At 39.9% G+C, this 24,061-nt stretch overlaps 1 protein-coding gene across 2 annotated transcripts in view; it reads right to left on the minus strand.

Moving 5' to 3' along the window:
- LOC135220847 (centriolin-like) overlaps positions 1 to 24,061 on the minus strand; it is a 601,514-nt gene that overhangs the window by 535,754 nt on the left and 41,699 nt on the right. For both annotated transcript variants that reach the window (XM_064258407.1, XM_064258408.1), the window contains exon 2: positions 4,453 to 4,546. In XM_064258407.1, coding sequence (XP_064114477.1) covers positions 4,453 to 4,546 — 94 coding nt within the window. The remainder of the gene's footprint in view (positions 1 to 4,452; positions 4,547 to 24,061) is intronic.

Below are 24,061 nucleotides of genomic sequence, written 5' to 3' on the forward strand. Positions count from 1 at the left end.
GTCCTCCTGGAGGTTGAGCTCTTCCTCTGCCCTTGGAGCCACGCCAAGAACCTCTCCCACATTTCAAAGAGTGAGCACCAGAGGAGGAAGCTGAGGCACCAGAAACCTGAGATGTACCCTGGAAAAATGAGCCAGAAGGAGGAGGAGGTTGGGCTGGAGTAGAAGGTATGGATCTGGCACTAAACTTACGCTTACTCCTTGAAGGAACAGGAGGAAGACCAGAGGAAACAGCTCTTGATAAGGCCCAGTGAGCTTGGGAAGAGGCATCACCTTGATGTTTCTTCAAAACCTCAGAAAGCACAGACATATCAAATAGGGAATCACCAAAAGGAGAAGAGGACAATAAATAGTTTCTCTGAATCTCTGATACAGAGGAGGGTAACTGCGACAAATACAGGTTACGCCTTAGAGAAACAAGTAAGGCCTGCATTGAAGCGGCAAGCTCGTTCTGATGTACAGAAGCGATAGAAATAGACGAGCAGAATTTCTCAAAAAGAGGAGCATCAGGAGGAACAAACCTGGAGTCCTTGATATACATTAACCCTTAAACGCCAAAGGGGTATATTAAAAATCGTCTTCCGTGTGCCGAGGTAGTCTCGGAGTGAGCGCGGAAGCGGAAAAATTTTTTTTTTCAAAAAATCACAGCGCGCTTAGTTTTCAAGATTAAGAGTTCATTTTTGGCTCCTTTTTTTGTCATTGCCTGAAGTTTAGTATGCAACCATCAGAAATGAAAAAAAATTATCATTATCATATATAAATAATGCAATATATGATAGCGTGAAAACAAAATTTCATATATAATTGTATTCAAATCGCGCTATGCGCAAAACAGTTAAAGGTAACAAGTTAATTTTTTTTTGTAATGTACACTAAATTGCGATCATTTTGGTATATGACACATTGTAAAACGATAAAAGCAACACAGAGAAAATATTATCACTGACGTAAACAAATATTTTTTTCAAAAATTCACCATAAATCTAAATATTGTCCTAGAGACTTCCAAATTCTTTCAAAATGAAGACAAATGATTGAATATTACTGTACTGTAAGAGTATTAGCTTACAATTGCAGTTTTCGACCATATCTGACGAGTTAAAGTTGACCGAATGTCGAATTTTTTTATATATATTTTTTTTATATGCAATTATTTCGGAAATTAGAAAAGCTACATTCAAATATTTTTCGTTTTATTCTACATGAAATTGCGCACATTTTCATATATAAAACTCTATGAAATGCCTAATATGAAATGGAGCAATATTCCGAGAATGAGACGTACGCATTTCAGAGATTTGCGGGGGAGAATCTGCGCGCAGAGGGAAGTTTTTTATGTTTTTAAATTCACCATAATTCTAAATATTGTGCTAGAGACTTCGAATTTGTTTCAAGATGAAGATAAATGACTGAATATTACTAGACTGTAAGAGTTTTAGCTTACAATTGCGTTTTTCGACCATTTCGGTAGAGTAAAAGTTGACCGAACATGGTTTTTTTTCAATTTATCGTGATTTATATGCAAATATTTCGAAAATGAGAAAAGCTACAACCTTCAATTATTTTTTTTTTTTGTATTCTACATAAAATTGCGCACATTTTCATATATAAAACTTTATGTAACGGCTAATTTAAAATGGTGCAAACATTACCACAATCGCACATATGATTTTTTCGGAAGAGTTACCGCGCGGACGTAAGGAAAATTTTATTTTTTTCATAAAATCACCATAAATCAAAATATTGTGCTAGAGACTTCCAATTTGATGCAAAATGAAGGTAAATGATTGAATATTACTAGAATATAAGAGTTTTAGCTTACAATTGCGTTTTTCGACCATTTTGATTGCATCAAAGTTGACCGAAGGTTGAAAATGTGTCACTTATCATTTTTTATATAAAAATATTTCAAAACTGATAAAAGCTACAACCATGAGTTCTTTTTAGTTGTATTGTGCATGAAATTGCGCACATTTCCATATATAAAACTTTATGTAACGGCTAATTTAAAATGGTGCAAACATTACCACAATCGCACGTATGATTTTTTTCGTAAGAGTTACCGTGCGGACGTAAGGAAAACGTTTTTTCATAAATTCACCATAAATCGAAATATTGTGCTAGAGACTTCCAATTTGTTGCAAAATGAAGGTAAATGATTGAATATTACTAAAATATAAGAGTGTTAGCTTACAATTGCGTTTTTCTACCATTTCGGTAGAGTCAAAGTTAACCGAAGGTTGAAATTTTGGCACTTATCGTTATTTATATGAAAATATCTCAAAACTGATAAAAGCTACAATCATGAGTATTTTTTTGGTTGTATTCTACATAAAAATGTGCACATTTTCATATATAATACTCTATGTAACGGCTAATTTAAAATGGTACAAAAATTATGTCAGTGACGAAATAATTTCTGAGATGTGTCACCGATACTTTTTAGTGCGGCAAGAAAGAAATTCACGCTTGCGCGCCTGTGTAACGATTGTAAACAAAACAACACCTTGATCCGTGAACTCCCAGCATCCCCCAAGGCACGTGATTCAAGAGTTTTTGGCTGGTAGGCCTATAAGTATTTTTCCGCGAATTTTTTAAAAAAACTTTTGTATGTCGACGTAAAGTATGTCCAGTCGGCACCCGAGAGACAAAAAATGTCAACGTAAAATACGTCCAGTCGGCGTTAAAGGGTTAAAAGCCCTCCAAGGACCCACATATTGAAGGATTGGGCTTCTTGTAAGGATGTCATAACAGACTCCATGGCAATAAAGTCTTCGATTGAGACCGAGATCAAAGCCTTGGAAAGCAAAGGTTGAGCCGAAAATCGGACAAAATCAGGATTTGGTTTGGGGGGTCGTGAGAATGAAGTATCATCCGCCACCTGATAAAACTCCTCTCCGGTGTCGCAGAAGAGAAGAGAGCTTCCTCTTCCCTTCCCCAATCACCTTCAAAAGTTTAGTGGCGACCTCCCACCCTCACTCTCGCGAACCTCTGAGCAAAGGGAAAACTTAAAAACTCCCGCGACCGGGAAGGACCATCAAGAAAAATCCCTTCTGCAATACAATAAGCGGAGGCTGCTTCTGCTCTTTAGGCCTCGTCTAAGGAAGAAAACTCAAAATTAAATCAAAAAGTTTCTTGAACTCGACATCATTACCGCTGTTCAAGGAAACATCAATATCACACGAATCCACATCATCATCATCAGATCCTAACTGAGAAACTTCCCCTGAAGTAAGATCCTGATGACTAGCTATCTTAAGTCTAACACTAATAACCCTCCCCCCTTCTCCTAAATAAGCACCCTTTGGCACTGTTACGGGACTAACAGGGGACACATTGGGTAAAGAATCGTCAGGCACCTGCCCGGACCGGATCCCCCCTAGGCCTTTGCCACGACGGGGTTCACAAGCCGGGGTATCTGTCGCACCATTACCCATGATGCTGTCGACAGGTACCTGACAAGGAGCTGAAAATGAATCTTAAAAGTCTTAGACATTCTCTGACAGTTTGTTAAACTTGGCTGAGATGTCTCTTATCTAAACTAAGCTGTAATTTTTCAATTTCTGTTTCCAACTAGTTTCCATCGCCAAAAACTTTGAATCAACATCAGAAATTACTTCACTATTTACCGGTTGTACAGATGGCAAAGCATCAATTAATTCGGAATCGGAATCACACGATACCGAAACCAAAGAGCCAGAACCATGAGCGCACAAGTCAAGGAAATCATTAGATACAAGTCTAGCTACCAATTTCTTTCTCCCTTTAATCAATCTTTTAAGCTGCAAGATTCTTTGATGTTTCATATAAGTCGTCATGTCTTCGTCAGACCAAGGCTTACATAAGACGCAATGAGAAGTCAAGTCACAAACCTGTCCACGACAAGAGCTACAAATGTCATGGGGTTCATGCTCCCTGCTACTCATCCTTGTCCCACAAGCTGGGCAATTCTTGATGTTGCCGGCAGAAAGGAAGTATCGAATTATCTTGGCAATCCATTGGACTGTTGGACAGGCCACGTAAATCCCGGTCGCGCAAAAGTTCGTAATATAAAATAAATACCAAAACAGAAATAAAAGTTAATTCACTATTTTGTGGATGTAATACGTGAGTGGTAATTAACATAAAGTCGCATTAACAATTAATGAGAGCTTTAAAGGCACAAAATGTTTAAGAAATTTAGAAAGAGCGGCCGTGATGTAAGCAGCACGGCGCTCATTAACAACTGACGGACAGAATAGGAGGTAACAGGGTTGCCAATGTGGCAAATTTTGTTGCAGTTTTTGGGGATTTATGGCTAAATAAATTATTATAGGTAATGTTTATTAATTTTGAAGTTTGGTCTGCTGTGCATAGGAATCCTACAGATCAATAATTGCTTGGTAAGATTAATAAAAATGGCCAATTTTCAATTTACTTCATTGTAACATGGAACAAGTATATCATCCAGCTTACCATCATTCCAAGAAGTAGGTTCCATATTTCTAACTTCTACCCTATTTGCTGGATGTTGGACATATGTATACTGTGTTCTATTGTTCAAAGACATCTGTAAAAATGATAAAACAATGGTTATGAATTTTCTAATCTGAAAAAAAATAAAAATCTGAATTCCAAGTAAAATATGCACAAATTATTTCAGCCCATGAGAATAATTTTCATCATGAATAAGAAATTTCATAAGATGACAACAAAGTTTACTTTTTAATATAAATTCATCAATATACATTTACCAATCTGTGCAGTTAACACCCCAAGACATAAAATAAAGAATAAGATGAAGAGCATTAGGAAGGAATGGCCAAGCATGCAGGAACCACAGCATTAACAAAGCATATCAAAGTTAAAGTTTTTTTCAATCCAGATTAATAAAAACCCATCCAGATTAATAAAAACAAGTACACAAACACAAAAGAATGACAATCAGCAAATAATCATGTTCAAAATCAGAGTTCTCGTCCAACATTCAGCACACACAATTGCATCACATCTATAACTGGTTCACTCAAGGTAGATCCTTGGATGAGCCCTATGCCTACGAGACGTTCGTTTGGCGGCCGCTGATTGGCTGGGAGCTGCCTACCTCCCAGTACCAGCCAATCAGCGGCCGCCATACAAACGTCTCGTAAGAATAGGGCTCATCCAAGAATCTACCTTAAGTGAACCAGCTTTAGTCTCTACCACAGCTGGAAAAACAGCAGGTGAACAGTCAGTGAGTGAGGGGATCTCCTGTACTAACCCACCATCTCTACCTGTTAACCATCTAGTTAACTAGTACCTTGTTACGAAGTTTAGACCAGGTTCTGACTTGTGCTGATGAGTACTCCTATATGAAAATGAAAGGTGGTGATTGTATTCCCACTGGAACAAACATGGCATTTTTATAATAAAATAAAGTTTTAATTATACTTACCCAGTAATTTTAAAGCGAAGAGTTTCACTCGCCTGGCAGCTAAGTTCCAAAATTCATGGATAGCACTAATTTTCTGTTCTGTTTTGGTTAGGAAACAATGACCCTACCCACTTTCGGAGAAAGAGAGGAACCACTTGACAAAGACCTGTTTGTTTTATGCCCTTAAAAAGAAAAAACCATGCTAGGGGACAGAGGGGGCTCAGATTATATAATTACTTTTATAAAAACTATTTTATTATTATAAAAATGTCATTTTAATTATGGGACTTACCCAGTACGTATAATTATATAGCTGATTCCCACATTGAAAGAGGATAGGAAAAATTTTCCAACATTAGTATATGAAAGTTTGTGGTTCCTTAACTGATAAGACTTGATGCAGGAAAATACTGCTTCTGGTTATTACTCATCTTATCATGTAGAGGTGTGGCTGTACAGCCAGTAAGAACCTACTGCTTTAGTGGGACCTTTGTGGCGATGGATATTTCCAGTGGCCAACTAAGGATAGATAAAGTGCCCCTGCCCAGGGCTCAGTACCAACAATTCACCAGAAAAAAACTTGGTACCTACATCCAAAACAAGTCTAAATAAAAAATCACCACCACTCTACCAAAAGAACTGGAGGTAACTCAGATACTTTGTACCTCCAGGCTTCCCAAAAAACAAAACACCTTATATTAAGGAGTAAAAAGATTTTAGGAAGGATTGCTTCCTACACTTCCTTTCCAGGTTATAGACGTTTCGCCGTCCTAATTGCACCCACACTTTGTGGAGTCTGTTCGCCGTTAACATAAGAGTTGTTTCGCCGTCAATATAGGAGTTGTTTTGCCCCCGTTATTAAGAAATGGACCAAGACGTGCAATTGGCAGCAGAATTTTTTTTTATTGTTTGTAAAGTCATCGTTAATATAATTAAGATTAATATCACATTTTATTCTATTCTATGTACAATAATTTACACATTATTTCTGTAGAAGATAATAAATTTAAAATACACATTAGAGAATACATGGCACAACTAAAACAAATATATACAAATCTATGTTTTGCAGCGAGCAAAAGGTAATTAGTGCAGTGGTTGTTTGTGTTGAGAAAGACCGATGGAATAATTGAGTTGTTTGTTTATATTTTTTTAGCTAGTGTGTGTGTGTGTCTGTTTTTCAGCGAGCAAAAGGTAATTAGTGCAGTGGTTGTTTGTGTTGAGAAAGACCGATGGAATAACCGAGTTGTTTGTTTATATTTTTTTAGCTAGTTTAGGACAGTGGGAATGCCTGGAACGAATGGATTTTCTGATTGACTGTGGCAGGAGACAGTTGTTTGAGTGCTGGATATTATTGTTTTATATTTTTTACCAGCGTGGAAGTGAATATTTATTTTAAAATTAAGTACAATTTTTTATATTTGCTAGGAGTGATTCTGAATGATTCTGATTATCTTCTACGGAAATAATGTAAATTATTGTACATAGAATAGAATAAAATGTGATATTAATCTTAATTATATTAACGATGACTTTACAAACAATAAAAAAAATTCTGCTGCCAATTGCACATCTTGGTCCATTTCTTAATAACGGGGGCGAAACAACTCCTATATTGACGGCGAAACGACTCCTATGTTGACGGCGAACAGACTCCACCAAGTATGGGTGCAATTAGGATGGCGAATCGACTTCACCCGGGGGCGAAAGTAATTAACCGCGAAACAGACTGACCGCGAATCGACCATATACCTCCTTTCCCAACACCACACCAGCCGCAAAAAGAGGACCCAAGGTACTGCAATCATACTCTGTTCTAATATCTTGCAGATAATGAGATGCACACAGATTTACATTTACAGAATGCAAAATTTATAATTACTGATAAGGACATTACTTTTAAAAGCCAGGGAAGTGGCTGCTGGTCTAATCTCATGAGCTTTCACTTTATATAAAGGGAACACATCTTGAACTGATGAGTGCGCCTCATGGATCACGTCTCTTAGAAAGAATGCTAGATCAGTCTTAGACAAAGGTCTAGACAGGTTCTTAACAGAGAACCACATACTGCAAAAATCGCTGCGATTGTCTTTAGTTTTGTGCAAGTAGTGTTTTAAAGATCTCACTGGACCTAAAGATCTTTCCACATCATCAGATCCCAGAACTTCTTTCAGGATCTTTATAGAGAAAGAACGAGGCCATAGGTTAGAGCGGGACTCGTTCTTGGCCAAAAAACCATGTGAATATGAACAGATAGCATTCCCTTTCGAAAAACCTATCCTTTTCTCCAAGGCATGCACTTCACTGATCCTCTTTGCTGTTGCCAAAGATATCAGATAAAGGGTTTTCCTAGTCAAGTCTCTTAAGGAGATAGAATGCATAGGCTCAAAGTGAGGACCTGACAACCACTTCAAAACTATGTCGAGATTCCAAGGTACTGCAGGTGAATCTTTACCTTTGGAGGTGTCAAAAGACTTAGTAAAATCTGAAATGTCCAATCTTTGGGAGACAAGTCTAATCCTCTATGATGAAAGACTGACCCCAACATGGCTTTATAGCCCTTAATGCTGAATGTTGAAAGGCTCCTCTCTGATCTTGAATTTAACAAGTCAGCTATTTGGATCACAGAGGTCTGAGAAGAGACATTAATTTTGCATTCTTGCACCACTTTCTGAAGATCTCCTACTATTCTGATAGACATCATTAGAGGACTGCTTCCTGCATCTAGCGATTGCCTCTGCAGGCGCTTTAGAAAACCTTTTCTTTCTAGGAAGTCTCTTGACAGTTTGAAGCTTGTCAGTGCCAGAGAAGAAAGGCCTTGGTGGACCTCTGGAAGTGTGGCTGTCTAAGCAGCTGCCTCTTTTGAGGAAGTAGCTTTAGGAAGTCCACTAGGCGGTCGATGACATCAGGAAACCATTCCTTCGACGGCCAGAAAAGTGCTACCAGAATTAGACATTCTAGTGTGACAGAAACTTGTTTAACACCTGTCTTATCAAATTGAATGAGAGAGAGAGAGAGAGAGAGAGAGAGAGAGAGAGAGAGAGAGAGAGAGAGAGAGAGAGAGAGAGGCATACAGATCTTTGTTTGACCAGTCCAGGAGAAAAGCGTCTACCAGGCTTGGGGATCTGGTACTGGCAATCAATACAAAGATGATGGTTCCAAGACGTGGCAAATAGGTCCATCATTGGTGTTCCCCAAATCTTTCATAGGTCTAAGCAGACTAGTGGATCCAAGGTCCATTCCATTGAGAAGACTTGTACCCGAAGGCTTAGCTTGTCTGCTAATACAATGGTCTTTCCAGGGATAAACCTGGTAATTATTCTGGTAGTGTTCTGTTCTGCCCAGAAGAAATCTCTCACTGCCTTATACACAGAGAAAGACTGAGTGCCTCCTTCTTTCACTGTGTAAGAGAGTGCTGTCCTGTGGTCCAAGTGAACTAAAATTGTCTTGTTCTTTACTTTTTGAGAGAAAGACTGAAGGCCTAAATGCACAGCCTTTAGTTCTTTCACATTTATGTGAAAAGACCTTAGTTCTGGGGACCATATACCAGATGCCTCGCTCTTCTTTAAAAGAGTGCCCCATCCCAGGAGTAATGCATCTGAGAAGTTCAGGTCGAGCTCAATGGAAAAAGAGGCTTTCCTTGCAAATATCTCTCCTTGGAGTTCCGCAAGAGATGGTCCTCCTTAATTTCTTTTGCCACTGTAAACATGAATGAGTCTGGAAGAACCTTCCTGTTCCAGCTCACTTTCAAAAAGAACTGTTGGGGTCCGAGATGTAGTAAGCCAGGTGTATGAATTGTTCTTTTGACGATAGAAACATGAGAAGGCTCATCAAATTGTTGGCTGAGCACTCTTCCAGGGAAAGAATCTCTTGTACCTTCTTTAGGCAAGATTCTATCCTTTTCGGTGTCCAAAAAAACCCGAAAATCTTAAGACACTATTATCATCCCCAAATACTGAATCCTCTGAGAGGGGATCAATTGGGACTTCTGATGGTTCACTAGAATACCTAATTCTAGTACTAATAAGTCTTTCTGAGGTCCTCCCTCCATGCATTGACTCTGAATGGACTCTGAGAAGCCAATCTTCCAAATACAGGGAGATTCTTATCCCCTGTAGGTGTAGCCACTTTCCAATGGGAGGCATCACTCTGGTGAAAACCCGAGATGCTGTCATAAGACCAAACCAAAGAGCCCAAAAGTGTTAAAAGTCTTTCCCTCCAAAGCAAACCTGAGGTACTTCCTTGAACTGGGATGAATAGGTACATGGAAATACGCATCCTGTAGGTCTAAGGACATCATCCAATCTCCTGGGCAAATGGCAGACAGGACTGACTGGTTTGTTTCCATCTTGCATTTTGTCTTCAAGACAAAAGCACTGACATCCAAGACGGGCCAGAGTCTAGCCCCATGATGACTTGGAGACCAAAAGTAGACAATTGTAAAAACCTGGAGAATGAAGGTCCTGCACTGGCTCTACCGCCCCCTCTTTTAAAAGACACAAATTCTTCTGAAAGTGCCAAAAACCTCTCTGACCCTTGCAAATAAGCAGTCAATAAGACTAGTGTGTTAACTAAGGGAGGCATTTTGACAAAGGGGATGATATATCCTCCTTTTAGAACCTTCACTATACAGGCTTCTGCTCCATTTAGAACCTTCACTATACAGGCTTCTGCTCCATTCTTCTGCCACATTTCACATTTCCCAAAACAAAAGAAGTTTGGCTCCAACTTGTGCATGGATAATGGTCCCCTCACCTACAAGAGGGACCTTTAGCAGGGGGTTTTCGACTGCTTTTGAGGCAGAGTACTTCCTCTGAAGTGGGAGAAGGCTCTCGGTCTGGACCGAAAGGGCTGTGCCCTCAGAGGAAGAGACTGCTTTATAGTTACAACAGGAGTCACCTTTGGTCTCGCTGGAGGACTGAGCAAGATCTTGAGTACTCTTCTTCTGCAATTCAGAAGCTATGTTGAGGACTGTAGACTGGGGAGAAAGGTGTTTTTTATCCAGCAATGAATACCGCAATGCTGATCTTTGAATCACCGCAACTCCCTTAGAGGTGTATGAGCACCAGAGCTCCCTCTTCTTCAGAGTGTCCTGAGTATAAAGGAAAGCTAGCTCATGGGAGCCATCTGTGATTCCTGTCAATACGGGACAACACTTCCAATCAGTCCGAAGCAAAATTCTCTGGCAAGACCGAGCGAGATCTAATTTTGAGTCAAGGCACCCACTGCCCAATCAAGAAAGTTCATGATTTTGAACACTTTGAAGGTGTTCTTTAAGAGATGTGCTAGTTCCAAGGCCAAAAACAAAATCTTTGCCAAAGAGAAGGCAGAACATCTGGCGGATCTACAAAACCTGAGAAGTCTCCATAGGAAGAGGGACAGATCCCCATTGAAGGTACTTCCTTATTAGCATACCAGAGATAGTACCTCCATTTCGATATCCTAGAGGGAGGAAAACTAAAAGAAGTTCTGCCTTGATCCCCCTTTTCTGCTAGCCATGCTTCTGTCTTTGAATGCTCTCTTTACTGAAGAAGAAAGAACCATTTTTGGTATGTTGGAAAAGTATAAGGCATATCCATGACTAAAAGTCAACATAGGTGACAAGGGAGTTGTAGGCAAAAAGAAGGCAGGATAAGAGGCCAAAAGCAATTTCATTAAGGCAACATACGCAGAAGAGGCAACTTGATCCTCTACCTCTTCCTCTTCTGATGAAACAGGAGGAAGACCTGTAGGAGCTTGAGTGGTACCTGCAACCAGAGGAGCTTGAGAAATCGTAGTTACTATGGGTGCCTGAGGAGGCTCTGCACCTATGGGTGCCTGAAGTGTCCTAGCCACTACTAGCGTCTCAGATGAACCGGATGATTGAGACGTGGAACTCGAGGCATCATGGGAGCTTTACTTAAGTAAAGCCAAAATGCTATCCAATTTCAGCTGAATAGGGTCCACAGTGGGAGCTACCAGAGATGGCGCTGATGGACACTCAGGGGCAACTGCACCTTGCTGTGACTCCACACAACCTTGGGTACTACATGGCACTTGGTGATAGTAGTGTTCTGGCGCTCTTATGAACACCAAGGTTCGCTACAGGTTCTTTATTATGATAAACAAAAAGGATTCAACACCAACAGTTGAAACTCGGGATGCGATTATAGAAAGAAACTCAAACCGAACAGAAGTTTATTTACAAGCTTACTAACAAAGATAAATGCAGATTGGTTTCTCCTATTTACATAACAAAAGTAAAATCTTACAATATGTGAACTGGGGAAACTGTGAGGTAAGGAAATACTTGCTGGCCAGTTTTGCAGCTGTCGAAAATCAGTGCTTGAAGTGACGGCTTCACAAAAGGAGACAGCAGAACGTCAGACGGCTTCTTGCCTCCGTACTGCATCAAGCAATGTCTATTCTTGGATGTTCGAAGGGTGGGTTCCTCCTCCAAGCCACTTGTAAGAAGTTTCTTCTATGGAAGGGGTTGTTCAGCGTCGAGATATCTCTCTCTCTCTCTGACTGCAGACGACTTAACTTGTTTCTCTCTCTTCGACCAAGGACGACTTAACTCGTTTCCGTTCACACTCTCTCTTGTGTGTCCTCTTCCTCTCTTATCTCTCTCTGATCTCTCACTGATGATCTGATCTCTACTTCCTCAGGGCATATATATATATACGGCGATCTGAGGGCAGGGGTGAAATGGGCGGAGCCCACCAGTGAGCGTCATCGTCTCCAACAAGAACTTTTTAGTTTAGAAGGATCTAGACGAAAAGTTGCATCACATAACGCAGATTGATTGATTGATTGTGTATTATATCTGGCGTCACAACATCTGGGTAATTGACACTGAAATAAATTAAATATAAAAAAACAAAATTTTTGATAAATTTCATATAAAAATCTATAAATATATATTATATAAAAATTTTGTTCATATATAAAAGTTCTTTTACATAGACAATCTATATAATAATTTAAAATTGGGTTTGGTTTAAGAAGGCCAGCCTCCCTCATAAAAATAATATAACTGCTCTATATTACAATCCTTTCCAAGAATTGTAGCTAGGATAAAATTACCTACTCTGTCACGACCCCAAGACATGAAACTATGTCTCAAATTCCCAAGTCTGGGACATTCAACCAGCAAATGTCTCACAGTCAAGGGCACAGTACAGTTCTCGCAAAACGGAGGATTTTCACGAGACATCAAGAACCCATAGGTGAGTCTTGTATGTCCAATCCTCAATCTGCACAACATCGTTTCTTGTCTCCTTGGCATATATGGATATGACCAAGGAGACACTGAAGACGTGATACTACGCATTTTTTGATTGTTTAAAATATCCTCCCACTGGACTGCCAACATTTTTTAATTCTCTGACCACTACTAGAGGATACAAATCCCAATATGGTATTAGGCATCTTGTGGGTTCTGGGGAGCTGACCACAGACTTTGCAAGTTGGTCAGCTTTCTCATTCCCAGCCACCCCAACATGAGAAGGCACCCAACAGAACTTTATTTCTTTCCCTCTTCTTTTTAGTAAAAGCAGCCATTCCAATATATCTAAAATCAGAGGGTTTAAAGGGTTAAAAGATTCCAATGACTGAAGACCTTCTTGAGTCACAATATATAATAAAATTACTTTCATTCCGAATTAAAACTTCCTTTAAAGCCTTAAAATTCCATATAACTCTGCTGTAAAAATTGATGCAACAGATGATAACCTGCCACTCCTCTCTACATCAGGGAAGACTACACCAAAGCCGACGCCAGCATCTGACTTTGAGCCGTCATGTTGCAAGGAATGTTCTAAAAATATTGACCGCGTGGCCTCACTGGACAATTCTGTTTTGGTAAAATTGAAATATCTGCAGAATTTTACCTCTGGGAAGTTCCAGGGGGACTAACTGAATAGTTTTGCTTGTAAAATCTCGACCCTTGGCATGTTTAATTCACGAACAATGGTATAGACTCTAAAAGCGAATGGATGAGGTTGCTTGGGTGATTTTCATAAAACTGCCAATGCCTTTCATTTCTCATACAAATGCTGGTTAAAGACTTAGGTAGCCTCTGGAATCTATACCAGCTCCGAACCAGCAGACGCTTGTAATGAAGATCCAGTGCACCTCATCAGCATCTACAAGCATGCTCTCGGTGGGAGACGATTTAAATGCTCCAGTACACAACCGTATTCCTCCATGATGAATTGAGTTGAGCATTTTAAGGCTATTTGGCTTTTGCAAGAAGTGTACACCTCACACCCGTAACTTAATTTTGAAAAGACCAAGGCTTTATATAATCTCAACATCTGAGTGTTCGGTCTGCACCCCCACGAAGTGTGAGACACGACTTTCAGCAAATTCATTGCTTTTAAGCATTTTGCCTTAATATATTTCAGATGTGGAATCCAGGTCAGCTTGCTATCAAAAATCAAAAGCCAAGCCAAAAACCTTGTTTCACCAAACACATGGAATTATCTGCCTATGAATGAATAGATCTGGATCAGGGTGGATTCCCCTTATACGACAAAAGTGCATAGTTACGTTTTACTGGCGGAAAATCTAAAAACCATTAACCTCAGCCCCACTTTATTATATTATCAATGCAGAGCTGAAGGCGGCGTTCAGCCACTGCCATCCTTGATGCTGCAAAGGAAATCGATAGGTCATCAACAAAAAGGGTATATGTTATATCGGGGTGGGGGAATTATTTTAGAAACCCCATTGATTACCAAGGCAAACAAGGTTACACTTAAAACACTTTCCTTGTGGTACTCCTTCCTGATTGAATATATCTGACATTATTGCTCCAACCTGAACCTGAAATATCCTATTTTTTAAAAAAAGTTGGCCTTAATAAACAGGGGCAAATTGCCTCTCAGGTTACATTCATAAAGGACCCTCAAAATGCCATATCTCCATGTTGTATCATTTGAAGATTCCATTCGTACCAATACATCAGTTGTGGAGTGCATACTCCGAAAACCACACTGAGCAGGCGACAGATATTTACCCCTTTCCCAAGTACCACTCAATCGTAGTTCACCATTTTTTCCATGATCTACACAAACAGAAGTTAATGCGATAGGGACGATAATTTTCTGTCTTGAATGGATCTTTTCCAGGTTTCACAAATGGTAATAATTTCAACTTCTCCCAAAGCTTGGGGAAGATATGTTCTCTGTAAATTCTGTTAATTAGGCTTAATATGAAAAGTCTGGTATTTTCAGGGGTATGCTTAATCATTGAATATGTTATATCGTCCAGTCCCAAGGAGCTGATTCATTACATTTATTCAAGGCTGATTCAAATTCTCTAATAGTAAAAGGAGCATTGTAATGCTCATGTCTTAAGGTATTAAAATCAATTTCGACCTGTTCTATTATCCGTCTTTGAGCTGAATAGGGTCTATCATCATTTTTCTTCGCAACATTAGCAAAATGATTAGCAAACTCATTTGCCACTAACTGGGGGTCTGCTACCTCACAACCATTCACCTTGATAACGGGAGGTTTTTGACAAGGAGTAAACTTGCCGCTATTTTTCTAACTCTCTTCCAAACTAGAGTCAGAGGAGTTTTCGAATTTAGTGAAGATATGAATATCGTCCAAGATTCTTTTTTCATGCTTTTTTGATTTCCATGCGAAAATGAGCTCTCGCTTTTCGAAATTCTACACGATAATACTCACCATTTTCGTCTGCGGTATCTGCGGTTGAAAGGCAGATCTCATATTTTCTATGAGTTTCCCCCTTGGCATTTACGTGTCCACCAGGGAACTGGTCGGCAGACAAATTTGCCCGAAGTCCTAGGTATAGATTGGAAGAACCAGCTGAGAACATCATTGTATTCAGAAAGTCAAGAGCGTCATCTACACAGGGAAAGTCATCAGCAGAGTCATCTATTGAGCTGTGCTCCTGAATGTTGACCAATCAGCTTTACCAATGTTCCATTTGGGTAGCCTTGAAGATGGAGGACTTGATGCTACACTCACCACTATCGGAAAATGGTCACTGGTAAATCTATCATTTATAGTTCTCCAATTAAAGTCAATAATACAGTCATCACTACATATAGATAAATCAATTGCTGATAACGTGCCTGTTTGAACATGAAAATGCGTAGACTCCCCAGAGTTGAGGATCCCTAACATTTTCGATCTTCTATGATGGAACCTAAACACCTTCCTCTTTGATTGGTGATGATGTCACCCCAAAGAGGATTTCTGCTATTCATATCTCCCAAAATAACAAAAGGGCGTGGTAACTGTTGAATAAGAGATTTAAATTCATTGATGGGGAAGGCTTCATTAGGTGGTAGATAAAGAGAGCATATTGTATATTTTCTTTGCAAATGGATCTGCACACCTATCACTTGCAATGCTGATTGGATACTGATAGGATTTTGTGGGGTGTCATTTCGAACATACAAAGCGACACCACCATGGCTTCCAATATTCAAATTATATAGGTGGAGTGATAGGATGTATAACTCTCGTGGGCTGGGGCACATATTATTACCAAATCATTGTCTCCTGCAGAGCTATACAAACAGGAGACACTTCTGATATGAGCAGCCTTAATTCTTCCCATTTAGCTCTTAATCCCTGACAGTTCCACTGTAGAAAATGAATGAATTTACTTCCCTTTAGAGGCTGTTAAATTAGAGCCTCTTTAAGAGCTTTCAGCTTACTGACTTGCTCCTTATTTCTGGAAGGAGACTGATTATATTTATGGCTGCCTTCCTTTTCAGAGGGTTATCGGTCTCAGGAACACCAGACAAAGCTGATGCTGCCTGAGGAGGGGTGTGAAGGTTGGACATTGGTGCATTCTCCAAAGGATCAGAAGCACCATTTAAAGCTGGCACAGCCTCCAGTGAGGCAGGAGTCCCAGATATCATTGGTTCTGCTTCCATAGAAGCAGAAGTGCCAGAAACCACTGGAACTGCCTCCACAGAGGCGGGAGTGCCAGAATCAACTGGCACTGCCTCCGAAGAGACAGGGGCGCCAGGAATTACTGGCACTGCCTCAGAAGAGACAGGGGCGCCAGGAATTACTGGCGCAGCCTCCGAAGAGGCAGGAGCGCCAGGAGTCACTGGCGCAACCTCCGAAGAGGCATGAGCGCCAAGCAATCACTGGCGCTGCCTCCAAAGAGGCACGAGTACAGGTCGTAACTGGTGTTTTATTAACATTAGTTTTGGTGACATTGATATTTCTTCTTCGGTTGGCAGCAACACTGGAAAAGGATATTCCTGGTCTAATGTACTGACTCAACACTCTCTCTTTTGCCTCTCCAAATGTGATACGTTCGGTCACCCTTAATGTCTGAATTTCTTTTTCCATGATGTATACATCGCAATTAAGTGAAGATGATGGATGATTTTCTCCACAATGCACACATCTGGCCTCCTTATTACATATGCCATGCTCTGGCTCACTGCATTTAACACAAGTAGCAGGCTTGCCTTGTAATTTCTGTCTGCATGACCCCAACATGTGTCCAAATTCTTGACAATAAAAAACATCTCCTCGGTCTTGGGATAATCTGTTTTACCGTTAAAACGTAACCAGGCTGCTTTCACTATACTAGGCAATCGGGTGGAATTGAAAGTAACAATTAAATTGGGAAGTGGGACTAGGACTCCATTTATCTTCTTCATTCTTTCAAATTTCTTATTACCCCTTGCCTCCCTTAATTCCTCTACGAGCCTTTCCTCCGAGTAAGTCACAAGCTGGGGTGCATATATCATGCCCTTGGAGTAATTCCAAAAAGCATGTACTGCACACTCTACTTTAACTCCTCCAAGGTGAGATAATGTTTTTAGCTGTTCACTCTCTTTTGCCGAGGCAGATTCCACTGTCAGCTTTCCTCGCCCTCAGAAGAAATCTTAGGCTCTCGGCCACAGCACCTGACAATATCTTTATATACATTAAAAATGTCACAATTAGAGTCTTCCAAATTAAAAGTCAAATATTTATCATACGAGTTTTCAAACATTCTGGGTCCTATTTCTGTAACTATATTTTTTACTAAATTTCCCCTTACTCCGTACTGGAGCTATAGGTTTCAGTGTGATTACACTGGAAGGTTTTTTTGAGTTTTCCAGAGGAAGGTTGCCAGTGGAGGTTCCTGCAGTCATCAACTGTGCCGATTCATTACCATCAAAGGGTCCAGGGTACTTGATTCTTTATTTGTATTATTCATAAAGATAAAAGTATTGGTAATAGATAAACCTGAAAAACCTTAAAAAGACATCATCAGCCTTCCTTTTCATGAAGTTTATTCTTCCACTAATGGCACAAGTGATGGAACCGACTCCCAAAAATGTCCGCGTCCCTACCCTACCCCACAGGGGATGGCACAAACATGATTAGAGTGGCCCAAGTGTAAGCCAAACCCGCTTGATAGGACTGAGAGTATTACCAGAATACAATCATCCCCACCCTAATCACATTATGGGCAAACCGGACAGAATGCCAAGAGTCCTATCCGCAAAACTAGACCCCCCTGGAATCCGTGGTCCAGCCCTGCAAAATAGTTCCGCCTGATATCACTCAGGTCCGAACATTATCGGGCAGTTGATGGTCTTGCCACAGTTCCCACTATTTAGCTTCAGATTGCAAAGACCGTGTGAAAAAGACTACGCTGGTTCTGCTCTGCAAATTTTGTTGATGTAGCATAATACCCATCAAAACATACAGTGCATTTACCAAAGGTGTTTAGTACGTATGATACATATGTTCTACAAACATCACCATATGTGCAACCATCCACATCTGTTGGCCAAGGAACACTTTGCAGTAGATGTCCACCATCGACAATGTAATATGGATTTTGAAGGTCATCACTTGAGATGGGTACAACTGAAGCTTTTATGAGACTTGCGAGATTACTTTTAGTATTCTTGTGCATCATCTCTTTATCAAATAATGCAGGAGGCTGTTTACTAATCTCATGCTGAAGGTAGACTTCCATTTCAGATTGCTTTTCTATAACACATGTGACACACATGAATAATAGTGTGGAATCTACCTCTACCACTTTGCCACGGACTGTCACTCCATTGGTGGCTGCTCCTTTTGATGTAACTCAATAATTTCTTTTGGGTTTAACATCTGCAAAATTCTTACCTGTCACACTTTCAGCTGATTTCCTTCCCATCTCAAAGGCACACTCAGCATTGGCAGATGTTGGTGCCACGATACCAGTTGCGAGCGAGATAAGATTTTCACTGTGCTCACCTGTGTATGAGAATGGCGAGTGTCTCAACCAATTTCGAAAAAGGATATAGTGTTTCCTGTCACGTTCAGTCATGGAGGCTCTCATGTCAGTTTGTTGATCACTTGTCTGAAATAAATTCCACAAAAATCTTCAACTACCTCACATATTGGAATAGCCTTTGGCAGACATGAATCATCCTTTTGCCCGAGTGCTGCTTGTGATGCCACGGCCATGCTTTCAAACCTGCCACCCGAGTTTCGCACTCCGCATTAAAAACCTTGTTCTATGGTCTGGTCAGTAAAATTCCCATACCAGAATCGGTCACTCCGGTGTATTGTCCAGTATCCAGATTCTGTATATGTAACATACTGATCCTTGTCCATGATGGTGGGGAGCTCTTTCATCTGTGTGTGGTAGAGACAGGCAGACTTTGCATATGCTAGGTGTCCACCAGAATGGAAGATGGGGATCATTGCATTGACACAAAATAGATGCATTTCCCAATTACCAGTACGCTCAGCGTGTAGAAACAAGAGCATTAGACGTATCATCTTGACATATTCATTCCACAGTTTTCCTGTTCTTGAGTTTGTAGTCAGGTTATGTTCTAGATCATCTAATACATTTGTTAGATGAACCACAGAGGAGTCCTGTTGAAGAGTCCCAACCTCATATTTCCCATCAAGCAGCTTTTCATGGACAACTCTAAGATGATCCAAGTTGAGTGTATTTCAAGATGTTGATGTATGAAGCATCTTCCCAACAAGAGAAGAGGCTGTCAGCATGTGTGCTCGGAGCGCACGAGCATAAGCATGCCCAGTCAGCATGTGCTTCACTGTGTTGATTCCATAGACAGTCTCCCATAGATCAGACAGCCCACTCCCTGCCATTATATGTCCAATTGCACCCATATATGACATTAAAAGATGGAAGCCACCTAATCTCACTATAACAATGGTAAGGTCTGGAGATGCTTGTACTATTTCAACTGCTTTCTGGTATACTGGCTGATCAAATGTGACAGGGATAATACCTAGCCTGTACTTTTCTGACACATCCTGGGCATAGCAGAGGGCAGAGTAAAGGGTGTCTGGATGATTTGGACTGTTATTAATGAATGTCAGAATGTCTATTCTGCTTACATCATAGTGGATTTGCTTCATGAGAGTTTGATTGAAACCACTCCATAATGGGCACCGTGCAGTCTGTGTTACATGGAAGCTGGCCAGCCAGATATTGTCTAAGGTTATACCTAATCTCAAGAAGGAATGGTTGGTACTGAAAGGTTCTAGTGGTTTGATTAATACATTTCTGAGACCTGGTACTTGTGGTTTTTTGTATTTTTTGGTGGGTAATTGTGCAAATCTACCAGCATCTACAATGGACTGAACTTGTGTTGAACGAGGCAAGTTTTCTTCCACAATCTCTCCAGCTGGCGTTACACCTGCGATGCCTCCCAAAACATGCCATGTTCCAAGTCCAGTCAGTGTATGAGTGTCAATGTCTGCATTGTCAAATACAAAATTCACAAATTTGTCAACCCATTCATACATACTGTAGAGGCGTAATACTTCTCGGTAATCATCTGCAAATGCTAGACTGCTAAGTAAATCAACTAATTCACGAGACTCGAATTTAGCATTACAGTACACTGATAATCCTAAGAGAATTGGAGAGAGAAATTATCTGGGGCGTGCAGCTGATGTTATACTGTGTAATATTGCAATCCTACAGCCTCTGTCTTTGATGAGATGACTAAGTAACCTTAATAGAAGTTGAGAAACACGTTCTTCCATCTTCTCATAGTTGCTCATCTCCAAAAATTTTGGATACTGGGTTTGATTTAGCATAATATGGTTATCCTTATTTCATCTTCTATGAGAACTCCAGCCATGTCGACAATTTCTTCAGGTGTTAGTCCAGTATTACTGTTATGTTGTCTCAGTATATTATTGCTCTCATTCAGAAATGTATACATTGTCTCTTTACCTTGCTCGCACGTAATAATCATTTCATCTTTATACCTATCTTGTAGTTTAGACTTTAGTTGTCTCACAGTGTACACTTCACCATCTCCAGAACAATCCTTCAAAAGACCCTCTAATTCTGTCAAAGTGTATTGGTGGTCATCATTGTTATCTAAGAGCTCACAAAGTTTGTCAAATCCTACATTTTACTCTTCATCAACTGACCCTATATGACGACCTTTAGGCATTTTTGTGGGATTTTGCACAGATTCCCAACCCTTGTGAAAACTTACCTGATAGTCATGGTGATATTTTACCTCAGCAGCAACTGTATATCCAATGTTTTGAATACGCACATGTACTTCATTGCCCCGATTTATCAGAGCGTTCTATGCATTTCTCTTGTAATGAGTGGATAAAGTCTTTAGCTCTCGATTCATAGTATTTTATCACGTCTCTTAAGACGTTGTTTGCTTATCATAGAATAGTCAATACACTTTCCACAAAACACACACTGGTTTCGTAGGTCGAAATCGTCTGTCTGGGACCTGCGAATTGGTGCCTTGTACTCTGATCTTTTACCAGAGTTATCTGATTCTCTCTTCCTTTTCTTGACATTCTTTTTTTTAGGCAAGAGATAATTCTGTCTACATCTCTTGTGTATAGGAATTGGTAGTGCTCTGTTTTACTTAACAACTGGTGCTAGACCCAATCCTTTATTTCACTGCTGATTGCTAAGACTTTTTGTCCCAATCTCTTTTGACCCATTGCACCCCTGAGCCATGTTCAATGGCTTCATTGCAAAAAACACACCATCGCATCTTTCTTGCCACACTCCCTACCTTGAAACAAAGGAAAAGTTTCTGATGTCAAACTAAATCACTGGTTCTTAATTCGCAGTTTAAAAATTTAGAATTTCTCATTCGCAGATTACAGAAATAATTTGGAAAACAATGCCTTTGGTGCCGAGAGATTGGATATTTAGAGCACAATAAGTAAGTCTGAATACAATTAGTCTACCAAATGTAGTTTATATATATATATATATATATATATATATATAGATATATATATATATATATATATATATCTGTGTGTGTGTGTGTGTGTGTTATAAAATACAAAGGTGAGATATTTTGAGATGATACCAGATGAATATAAAGTACCTGAACAGCCTTGTCTGATGAAATGTGGTGTAATCACGAAGGATCTGTGTGGTAGACTAAGTGTCTGGAAGCCAGTGAGATACGGGAAGTAGCTTATACAGGTCCAGGACGAGTTCACTTTTCCTCACCACCCCTTGCAATGGGTATCACAGGTGTATTAGGAGAGGGAGGGGGTATAGGTATATGTAGGAGAATTGAAAACAGGATTAGTAACGACTACAAATCAATATTTTGAATTGCATAAAATCTCACACCACTTATTATGAGGAAATAAAGAATTTTTTATATACAGTATGACTAAATGGGTAACATATCAAATAAATGACATGAAAAATGTTCTTTCCACTGCTTAAAACCTAATTTGTAAAACTTTTTCCCCCACTTTTAGCGTTATTAGTTCAGAAAGTGGGTTCCGTACTAATGGCAGCCATCTTGCCCGCCATTTTGAATTACTCAGCAAGCTCAGGGTTAACTTTGGTAAACTTTATGTCATTCATCTGAGGAAGAATTGTAGTACCATCAGTAAAAAAATCAGCTTTCTGCATTTTCTTTCCAAGTTGGCATGTTTTAAGGACCTAATGCTCCTGTACTAAAAACCTTGGTTCCTACCTGTTTAGACTGAAGACTTCATGAATACAATCCAGGAGTCTAGTCAGTCTCAAGAGCCTCAGCGAGATATTGATCTATGGCTAAGAGTTCTTGTGGTTCTGCCAAAGGGGTCTTATCCGCTTACTTGGCAGATCATGGAAGGACTATGTCAATGGGTGCTTATCCACTTACTTGACAAGACCTATACAAGGAGCACAACATCGATCCCGATCACCTCAACCTATCCATGTTAGTTCTAAGATTGCAAGAAGTTATCCCCTAACTCCTTGCAAACAACACAAACTCTAATCACAAACTTCGTACTTAAAGTACAAAAAATGAAAATAAATTTTTAAAAAAATATTTTGTACAATCTAGCCAGTAAGACGTCTCTTGATTCCCCACTGATCCAAGCCAGGACGCCCGTGCACCACCAAGCATACTAATCAGCAGAAAAAACAACAACTCGTCTCACAAGGTAGATCTATGTACTATCAAAAATTAGAACAAATACAAATTTTTCTAAGGATCGTTAGTGTTCCCAGCCCGGCACTGTATCGGCTGATACAAAAGGACCCAGAGAGAAACACTTTTCATATGTCACTTTAACGTCCTTAAGGTAGTGCGATGCGAACACTGAATTACACCTCCAGTAAGTCGCCTCCACAATGTCTTTTAAAGACATGTTCTTCTGAAAAGCTAATGAAGTGGCCACCGCTCTAACCTCATGAGCCTTCACTCGGAGAGTCCTGAAAGAGTCTTCAGTGCAGTTACTATGAGCATCCGTAATAATGCTCCTAACAAAAAATGCTAATGCATTTTTTGACATGGGTCTACTAGGATCCCGAACTGCGCACCACAGGCTTTGTTTACATCCACTGAGTTCATTCTTCTTCTTTAAATAGAACTTCAGAGCTCTAACCGGACATAATGATCTTTCTAATTCCTCTCTTACTAGATTTGAAAGTCCTTTAACTTCAAAACTCTTTGGCCAGGGTTTTGAAAGGTTTCTCGTTCTTGGCCAGAACAGAGTCTGGAAAGAACAATTGCCGCATCACTCTTAATCCTACTCGAGAATCTAGAGCGTGTATTTCACTAATTCTCTTCGCAGTCGCTAACGACAAGAAAATACATTTTCTCGTTAGATCTCTAAACGACGCGTTGTGAGGAGGTTCAAATCTATTTGATGATAGAAATTTCAAAACCACATCTAAGTTCCAGTTCGGAATACGAGGAGAAAAGGTTTTAGAGGTTTCAAAAGATCTAATAAGGTCGTGGAGATCTTTATCTTCTGCTATCTTCAAACCTCTGTTTTGAAACACAGCAGAAAGCATACTCCGATAACCTTTAATGGTAGAAACATGATATTGTTATAATACAATAAAGTTTCATACATACTTACCTGGCAGTATATACATAGCTAAGACTCCGTCATCCCCGACAGAAATTCAAATTTCGCGGCACACGCTGCAGGTAGGTCAGGTGATCTACCGTCCTGCCCTGGGTGGCAGGATTAGGAACCATTCCCGTTTTCTATTCATATTTTTTCTCTTCCACCTGTCTCCTGCGGGGAGGCTGGGTGGGCCATTAATCGTATATATCTGCCAGGTAAGTATGTATGAAACGTTATTGTATTATAACAATATCATTTTCATACATCAAAGACCTGTCAGATATATACATAGCTGATTGACACCCTTTGGAGAGGGTAGAAGACAGCTAACATGGAATAGACAGGTAAACAA

The sequence above is a fragment of the Macrobrachium nipponense genome, chromosome 2 (assembly GCF_015104395.2).
Source record: "Macrobrachium nipponense isolate FS-2020 chromosome 2, ASM1510439v2, whole genome shotgun sequence".
NCBI classification, from domain to species: domain Eukaryota; kingdom Metazoa; phylum Arthropoda; class Malacostraca; order Decapoda; family Palaemonidae; genus Macrobrachium; species Macrobrachium nipponense.